The 10,000-nt window shown below is 43.7% G+C and overlaps 1 protein-coding gene across 4 annotated transcripts in view; it reads right to left on the bottom strand.

Annotated features, from left to right (window-relative positions):
- Positions 1 to 10,000, bottom strand: part of arhgef1a (Rho guanine nucleotide exchange factor (GEF) 1a) — a 49,836-nt gene that overhangs the window by 21,255 nt on the left and 18,581 nt on the right. Inside the window, exon 1 of one of the 4 annotated variants that reach the window (XM_031586691.2) lies at positions 5,753 to 5,967. The exons of the other annotated variants lie outside the window; for them this stretch is intronic. Coding sequence (XP_031442551.1) covers positions 5,753 to 5,815 — 63 coding nt within the window. The 5' untranslated portion in view covers positions 5,816 to 5,967. Of the gene's footprint in view, positions 1 to 5,752; positions 5,968 to 10,000 lie in introns of those variants that run through there. 4 annotated transcript variants of the gene reach the window in all.

The raw sequence follows: 10,000 nt of genomic DNA on the forward strand, positions 1-10,000 counted from the left end.
GGGTATGGTAGGAAAGATGGCAGAGATCTGTTTAGATACATATCTGAAGAGTCATGAGTGAGCTGTCATTTCGTCATCAGGCAATCTGCAACCATATTCCAGTTATTTTTCATGTTTACACAAGGACCTTTTCAAAAATGAGTAATCAAATAAAGACACAGAAAAATAGGTCTTTGGCCTATTTGGTCTATAATGACAACATTCTTGATATTAAGGAGCAATTAAGTGATGTTGCCTGAATACTAAACACACACACACACACACACACACACACACACACATACACACACACACATACACACGTGTATGATGTGGGAGCATCGGAATTTGTGATAGACTAGATTAGAGGAGGTTTAGTTACATTCATTCGTTTGTTTGTTTATCGTTCATATTTGTTTATATTTACACACAGAGGGTTATTTGGTTTGTGTTTTCCACTTCGTCACTTAGGGCTTGGAGTTAATCTGCACAAGCAAGTAACATCATCTGGATATTTTCCAAAGGCAGCCGTTTCTGAACGGATTCAACACAATACTATCACTTCTCTTCCACATCACAAACTGGAACCTCTCACCTCTTCTCATTGGATTCGATCAATCTACACTGTACTGGACTGGACAATGTCAAACTTGCTGTACGTATGTACTTGTATCTGAGTTGGATGGAATAATGCATCTATTGAATACTAATTGTATAGATTTATGTATAGAATTATGAATATACCTCGTGGTATGTGCTTTTGTGCATTTCCTCACTCTATTCCACAATATATGTTAATATGTTAAATGCTTGCCCACAAGGGGAAAACATAGCAAGCATTACAACACACACCACGAAGATCTATACAACCCATTAAAAAATTCCACACTACCTATTCCTACAGACAGCACTGCACACACATAAATGCACACACACACACATAAACCCCGCCACACACTCGTGCTCACACACACACACACACACACACACACAAATGCTCACACACACACACATAAACCCGTCCACACACACACAAATGCTCACACACACACACACATAAACCCTCACACACGCACACATGAACCTGGCCACACTCTCGTGCTCAATCATCTCCTTGGTCTTCTGAAACAGATGCAAATTGCTTCAGAACAATAAACGCTAAAAAAAGGAAAGTGTTGCTGCAGTTCTGGCGAGTGCATCAAACCGCCTACATATGCAGCATGTCACAGGTAAACATGAACTCTGACACTCTTAAACTTTTGTTCCAGAGGAGCTTCTGGTCTGCTTTAACAGATGGCGACTCAGCACTTTATCTGAGTCGATCGGCTCTGTATGATTCATCATGAGGTGAATCCGAATGACATAAATGTAAAGATATGCACAGCGCAGACAAACACACACACACACACACACACACACACACACACACACACACGCATGCTGACACACACGCATGCTGACACACTGAAACAGAACTGAGCCCCCACTCACAATGCAGAGATGATGTCAAGGGTCACTTCAAACAAACATCATGGAAATTAAATTGTACACACACACACACACACACACACCCACCCACACACCCACACACACCCACACAGTTTCTGCTTGTATATGTGATGGTGAATGGCTGTAGCCAAAGACAAATCGTCTGGTTAGCGGCGTACCAGAGGTATGGATTAAGAGCCTACTTCTCAGTGAGCGTGTCGGCACATGGCACAGGAAGCAGTGAGCAAGGACTTCCTTTTTTCATAGCAGAAGGGGGCAAGGCCTTGGGTTGCTATGGGTACGACAGAAAAAGGGGGTGGAGGTGTTTGGCAAAGCTGTACAAAAGTACGTGTCTATGTGTGTGTATCTGTGTGTCCTTATATGTGTGTCTGTCTGTGTGTATGTCAACACAAGCTAGCGGTTGTGTGAGATTGAAGTGTGTAGGTGTGCGTGCTTTCTTTCTCATAGCGACCAAGGAGGAAAAATCGATGCAGAAAAGAAGAAAAGAAAAGGTGCATTTTCCTACTTCCATGAATTCCGAATAAAGAGCCAAACCCTCCAAGGCCAGGGTCTGGATGTCCTGTTATAGGCAGCATTAAAGGCACACAGGGTCTGGATGTCCTGTTATAGGCAGCATTAAAGGCACACAGGGTCTGGATGCCCTGTTATAGGCAGCATTAGAGGCACACAGGGGCAAAGGGGAAATAAACCAGGAAGACGGAGCAATACATCTATACTTCTCAGTGTGTGTGTGTGTGTGTGTGTGTGTGTGTGTGTGTGTGTACTTGTGTGTGTTTGAGTGTATGTATGTGTGTGTGTATGTGTGTGTATTTAATCTAACACTAAGACACTAAAACATAGATTTTTTAGGTTACAGTAATAGAGTACAGCACTAGCGATCCCAAACTCAATTCTAACGGGCCTCATGTAATAACAGTATAAAACATTAACTCACATCTTGTTAGTGGTTTCCAAAGAGTCAGACTGAAACCACACCTTCTCTCCAGTCTGTATGGAGCTACAGTGAGCAAGACATGCAGTGCAGTGCTACATTTCCTATTTGAAACAAAGTCTATGTAACCTGCATTGCGTAGAAAAGTCCTGAAACTGGACTCGAACTTGCAACCTCGGGCATGGGAGGTGTGCGTGCTTGCAAGAAGGCTTAAACCCATGGGTGCCTGTGTCTGTCGCTAGCACGTCTCATAACCTGTCAGAGAGTAAGGCTTACTCATTACACAGCACTGTACCCCCTGGCTGCCGTTACCTCTACATATGCCTACTCTACGTGTGTAACACACACCCCTGCCAAACTGACCAACATCTAGACTCTCCAAATTATCGTGACGCTCAACCCCTCAAGCAGATACTGTAAGTGCTGTCTGGAATATACACACAGGCCAAGGAATGTCATTTGCAATAGCCTTTTGGATAAGGACAACAAAGAACTAACAACTGACTAACTGAACATTTGAGGAAATCTACTCACATTGTGTGGCTCAATACCAGATTTGGTAAGTGCCTCCAATGAACTGGTGACACAGCAACCAATGAGATGCCTTCTCCTTGCGACATTCTAATGCTCAGTCAGAACTGTGTCACCCACACATTAGAACACTGACATAAATAAAAGTGTACTGAGCCCTTTGATAACTACCGAGGAGTGATGTTGACAGAATGAAACACGTCCTAGTCTTCTCCCTGCGACTTTGTAGGAGGGGTCCATTTCTGATGCATGGTAAATGGTAAATGGACTGCATTTATATAGCTCTTTTCTTATCATAGAGCACGCAAAGTGCTTTACAGATGAATGCCTCAGACATCTACCCATTCACACACCGATGGCGGAGGCTACTATCTAAGGTCCCAACCTGCACATCGGGAGCGGTTGGGGGTTCAGTGTCTTGCTCAAGCACACTTCGACAATTGGTGAGGAGGATTCGGGATCAAACCTCGCAACCTTCCGATTACTGAACGACTCCTCTGCCTGAACTACTATCTCCATAGATGATGATGGAATTAGGAGAACACCTCATTTACTGCTGGAAGGGGGCCTCATTAGTAGAGATTCAGAGGTTCCAAGAAGAAAACGTCAACTGTCTATCTCTTGGCTGTGTTCTACTGTATATCTCTCACAAATCAGTGAAGTGGACATGTACTAAGAGCACAATGAGCTGGTGGGTTAACTCACGTCAGTAAAGCTACTGTCCAGTGACATAGAGACTTAGTGCATTCAACATTAGTTATAGAGCATTAGTGGGGACCTTCGACATGCTGCTAATCAGTGACATAGAGCCTGAGCATTAGTGGGGACCTTATACATGCTGCTAATCAGTGTCCATGCAGCAGCTAACTCTAAAGCACATCTGGATTGGATCCCTTCCTAAGTCACCCTTGCGAATGATGCCCTAATGCAGGGACCTAGCTCACACTGATAGATAGATAGATAGATAGATAGATAGGTGGGTAGGTAGATAGATAGATATATAGGTAGGTAGATAGGTAGGTAGATACTGTAGATAGAACGAGTACTTTATTGACCCCCAAAGGTAAATTGCAGTTGGAGGAATTGGAGAAAAGGGGGGTTAAGCTAAAGAGTGTTAAAGTGTGACCCCTATCCCAGATACCAGGCCTTGCATGTCCCAAAGCCCCAACTGAAGCCCAGCATCCGTGGAGCCGTCTGATGCTCCACTTAAAGAAGAGACGCATCCTGATTTAGCTGAGGGTCTGATGCTCCACCTAAAGCAGAGACGCATCCTGATTTAGCAGAGGGCCGGACAGCCAGCAGCTCTCTAGGGCCGCCCTGAATATGAGCCAGGACCCAGGGGCGAAAATAGAGCTGCTGCTTCCTCACCTCACGCCCGCATGAGGATGAGGATGAGGAGGGCAATGATCTCTAGTGAATGAACACATGTACTCACACATGGGTACACACATATAGCTTCATATGTGCCAATTATATACACATACTTACATATGTCCATTGGCACATGGATACAAACATGGGCACAAAAGTACACATATTCTAATGTACACACACTCCAACAAACACACACATACACACACATACACACACGTCACACACACACAGACGTGTTGTTAATGTAGCTGCTGCTCCAGCATGATCAGGAGCAGTGCAGGAATCATGGCAAACAGACACATCTCTGAGAAGCTATTGCATCCATATCCAGTAACACCATCTTAGTGGAGGTGAGGCAGGAGCATTTTCTGTATTTTATATTATGAGAAACCACCAGCAAGCAGGGAGAGGATAGTCTACACAGTCTACATTGCACTGCTGTAATGGTTAACATAGGACTGTACTGACAGAAACGTCACCGAAGGGGTGAAGGTGAGAGAGATGATGGCCTGTATTAGCCAAACATGCATATATCCAACTGCACACACTTATAAACAAGTGCAGTATGAATGTGTATAAGTACACACACACAAAGATATGTAGGTCTTACATACTAAAAGCACAACACAAACATAGTGAATGACAAATACTGCGAGAAAACCCACTCAATCCCACCTACACACAAGCTCAGACCAGGGCAGAAACACGATGAAACAGAAACAGTACAGAAACAGTAGAGACAGAGAGAGAGAGAGAGAAATATATATAGATACAAACGCTCTTCTCCCTCTGAAAAAGCTTGACAGTTCTCTCATACAAATGGGTTACCAGTTAAGTCCTTAAATGTTCACTACAGCGAACTTTAAATCCGCTAACATCGCATTTACAGTCCCCTAACAGCGAACTTTACAGACCACTAACATATTTCCAGTGTTGCAACCCTTTGGGTAGTAATAGCGGTATGTTGCGCAAATCTGTCACACAGACCAACTCTGGCCTGTATAAAATGCAATATTGGAATGAAGATAACCACATTGACTCTATAAGTTAGCTTAAACAACATGACAAAGCAAGTGTCGTCTGCATGTCGCAAGACAAGCCGGGGGAAAGCCAAGGCCAAGCTACCGCATATACGAGGAAATGAACATATGAGCGCCGCCGTGTCCTCAGAGTAAACCATCAGTTAACAGCTTACTTCAAAAATCACTTCGACAAAAGCAAAGTAATGGAACCATTTTAAGGCTTTAATTACTACGCTTTAATAACTTGATAATACCTTCTATAGCCACTATATTCGCAAAAGTCATGTGATATTCAGAGACATCGAGGACGTATAAGATGGCAAAAGTCACTTCCCTAATGCTGTATGGTACCGTTTTGTGTCGTGAATCCAACGTGCTCCTGTAGTAGTTTCATAGCATAACTTACCCGTTGATTGATCTCTCGCATTCTCTCCTGACGGAGTTTGGACAGATCCGCAACTCGAGACATGGTGAAATTTTGGTAAGAAGCACTGAGGTAAAAGTCACTTCTGCAAAAGGTTACTTATCTTATATTATTCCTGTGTATGCTCATCTAATTCGTGACAAATTCGTAAAACCAGCACTATACGGGGAAGAGGCAACTTCCTCGCTCAGTCTTTTCCTTCTCTGGCTACCTAAGGAGCTCCGTCTCGCAGGATGTACTAGGAATGATAACTGAAACAGTGTAGCGCGCGGAACAAGCGCACCAGAATCTCAAGCCTCGCCCACCTCCAATAAAGTGTGTGTTGCTGCAACCACGACGTGCTGAATGTGTGTGTGCGTGTGTGTGTTTGAGAAGCAGAGAGGGAGGGAGACACAGAGAGACACAGTGAGAGAGAGAGAGACTAACGGACGGACTTTCGTGGTACAGTAAAAACAATTCTCATATTTGTATGCCAGTCTCCGTCGAATTCGGCGTCGTTTTAAAGACTGTCGTCCCCCCACGTATCCCACGCATAGGAAATCTGTCAGTATTAAACTAAACTACGTTTACGTGAAGAAATGTCTAAGGGCTCCGAAAAACTGTGACGTGAAAGGGGTAACTTTCTGTGGCCTATTTTCATGGAGTATTTCCATAGAGACAACAGGTTCTCTGTTTCAGTCAGAGATGGCGAGTGTCCTTCACTGCAAACACCGACGTGGCTCCGAAGTTCTGGGCAGCATCCAGGCCCCCTCCCTTGGTGTTAATTTATAGCAGTAATTGGCCAGGCCTATTGAAGCCCTGAATTTAAAATAGAGATTCTGATGATTCTGAAATTATAATAGTTTTGATTTAAGACTATATAGTTTAGGAAACTGTATAAATTGTGTAATATACTCAAATACTTAAATATCTGCCATCTGCCATGGGGAATGGTCTGGGTATGTATGCTTGTTGATTTAAGTCTATATAGTTAGTTCTATATAGTGAGTTTAGTTCTATAATAGAAACTGTATAAATTGTGTAATATACTGCCTTGGGGAATAGTCTGGGTATGTTTGCTTGTGCAGGCTGGAGCACACATGCAGACTGCTGAGAATAGACCCTGCTGCCCAAAATGGAGAGGAAAAAAGGAGGGAAAACGTATGAGGTCGCACTGCCAAATCTGTCACCATGCCAACAAAACACTCAGTCTGTCAGGGTGGGAACACAACAACAGCGGAGGTTGTGGGGTTGGATTAAATCTGAAAATCTGGATTGGGTCACTTTGTAGAGATGGATAGGGCACAAATTGGTTGACAGCAGAATGACTAAATGACTGGAAACAATCCAAGGGCCAGACAAGTACATTCAACAGTCTCCTCATATTTGGATTACCGTAAAACTGTAACTCAGCTAAGAATAAATAATGAGACAAGAGGAATATGTGGTATTCAGTGTGTTGTGGTGTGTGGTGTGCCTGTGTGTGTGTGTTAGTGTGTGTCTTGTGTGTGTGTGTGTGTGTTAGTGTGTGCCTGCGTGCCTTTGTTTTCGTATGTGTCTGTGCATGTATCTGTATGTATATCAGCAAATGTGTGTGTATGTGCTCATGTGTTGTGCTCTGTAGTGATACATATAATGAGTTCATTCCTCATCATGCTGCGTCTGCTTCTAAATGCTCAGGAAAACTCCCAATGAACTTTCATTTGCCCCTAATCAGATATATTACCCCTCTCTCTTCTTCAAATAACTCTCCATCCCTCTCTCTATCGCCACCTCCCCCTCTCCCTCTCCCTCTCCCTCTCCGCTCTCTCACTCGAGGGCTCGAACAGTTAGAGGGCTGCCTGCTCTGTAGGCGGACGGCTCTTCAGCTCTCCCAGAATCTCCTGAAATAACCGGTCACGTTAGACAGGTCGCGCACAGCAACTCGGAGGTGGGATGGAACATTGCAGCAGTTCAGTGCACCGTACTTCTTCTACGCAGCACAGGATATCTACGAACTGAGCTTCAAATGATCACAGACTTCTAAGAACACTGAAACAGCAGTGAAATAGTATGCAAACAATCCTTAAAAGGTCCGAAAAGCCCTGCAGAGGTACATCGAACAGCCAACAGTGCCAACTGTAAACCTAAACAATAATGCATACATTGCATAGAATGATAGAATATCAAGGCCAAGGATTCAAATGTGTATCAAGTTTGTATTCTTAAACATCTCTGTGGAATGCACATCACTGATTGGTCAGTCGAAGCATTGGGAGGTCTAGTAGTTCTAAATAATCAAACACTGAACTGTATATCAATATATTCTTCTATTCTTCTGTCAAAATAAGTAAGATAATGCACAGCCAACCAACTGGTCAATACCACAAATAAGCCCCTCAGATGAAGTCAAGAGCCTCATACTTTGCTGTGTCATCCTGACAACCATTTTGGGTAGATGAGGGTGCTGGTTGTACAAGTACGTTAATCCTCATTTGTGCAAGGTAATCACTGTTAGGTCAGATGGTGGATGTTATTCTCTCAGAGTGGAGATTAGGACCGTGTGGCTCTTTGTGATGTGCTCTGGATTGTGTAGAGTACGAATGTTGAAATGACAGATCTCTTTCTCTTCTATAACTCTGACTCTGGTTCTTTGAATGAGCGTGACATCTGTTCACTCGAGCTCTGTGAGGCTGCTCCTGAAGCTCGGAGAGGAGAGAGGAAAAGCTGAGCGTTGCCGTGGGTTACCACGCAGCAGAGGAGCTCTTTCTCAGTGGCATTCTATTTGGCACACAAAAAAATGTGTGTGTGTGTGTGTGTGTGTGTGTGTGTGTGTGTGTATATATATGTGTGTGTGTGTGTGCGTGTGTGCGTGAGAGAGAGAGGACCGCTGTAGTTGATTGTGTGCATGTATGAATGTGAATTTGTATGTGCTGGGTTAAAGATCAGGTATGCACTTACAGTACATGTCAAGGCCCTATTACTCAACGTGAAAGGAGAGAGTGACAAAACAACATTTTTGCATTTGAATGTGTGTGTTTACGTCAGGGATGGATTAACGAACGGGCCTACCGGGCCCAGGCCCAGGGGCCCATGAGCTCAGGGGGCCCCTAGGCCAGAGCCTCTGCGTGAAGTCGCTGTTATGTATCTCTTATTTGTGGTTGAAAAAGGTGTATTTTATTAATTTGCTAATGGCTTTAATTCAGTGTTCCTGAGCTAGAAGAAGCTAGATTACTGTGACAGTGATCATGCATGACTTTTTTGGGACTGCCAAGGATACCCTATGCTATATATTCCCTCAAAATGGCAAACCTGTCTTTGTCATGGTTTTCATCATTTTTAGGGGGAAATCGTCAGTAGCAATCTATAACAAAAAGATATGCTTATCGTACATACACTATAGAAACTATTAAAAAACGGATTCAATTAAATGAATAATTTCTTATTTTCTTTGTTATTTTTGTCATGTACATTTATGCAATGATGATTGCTGGGGTAATATGTAGCCTATCTTGTCCAATGTCAAGTCTCTATTTGATCATGTGATGAGACGATACGATATAGCTAGTTTAGGCGCAGAATCTGACAGTCAAGACCTACAAGCAGGCACAGTAGGTTACACCTGCTAAACGACGCCTTTCAAACATAAAAGTGGTGATGCATGATCTGATTTTTCAATGGACAGGATAGCCAGCCCATTCAGCCTCTCCTGCCCCATGCTGCCCCTCAGGTAGGTCTTAATCAGTTTCAATTTGGAAAAGAATCACTCGGCTGTTGCCCTGTCACATGTAATGTCAGAAACAATAGCGGGGCAGTGCACACCTCACCGAAGGTGGATGTTACGGAGTAAACTTTGACATCTTTACTTTCCCAATACAATAGCCAAAGTATTTAATTCGACCTTAAAATCCAACACATTGCGTGTGCGTGCGTGTTTTGCAGGCGCACAATTATTTTTTTCGCGGAGGGGGGGGGGGGGGGCCTTCAGCATGTCCAGGCCCAGGGGCCCGTGGTTTCTTAATCCGTCCATGGTTTACGTGTGTATTTCTGTGAGTGTGTATGTGTGCGTAGGTGTTGCAGGTGCAACTGGTAAATCAAAGTCTCGTTCGACAGTGTGTGCCCTCACAAGTCGTTATTGGAGAGCGAATGAAGGAAGAGAGATCGCAAAACAGAAGGAGAGAGGGGAAGAAGAGCTAAAGAGAAACGAAAAAGAGAACACAAAAGGACAAGGCAAGCCAGAGTGAGTGAGAGTGATATGGAGTGAGAGTGATA

The sequence above is a fragment of the Clupea harengus genome, chromosome 19 (assembly GCF_900700415.2).
Source record: "Clupea harengus chromosome 19, Ch_v2.0.2, whole genome shotgun sequence".
NCBI classification, from domain to species: Eukaryota; Metazoa; Chordata; class Actinopteri; order Clupeiformes; family Clupeidae; genus Clupea; species Clupea harengus.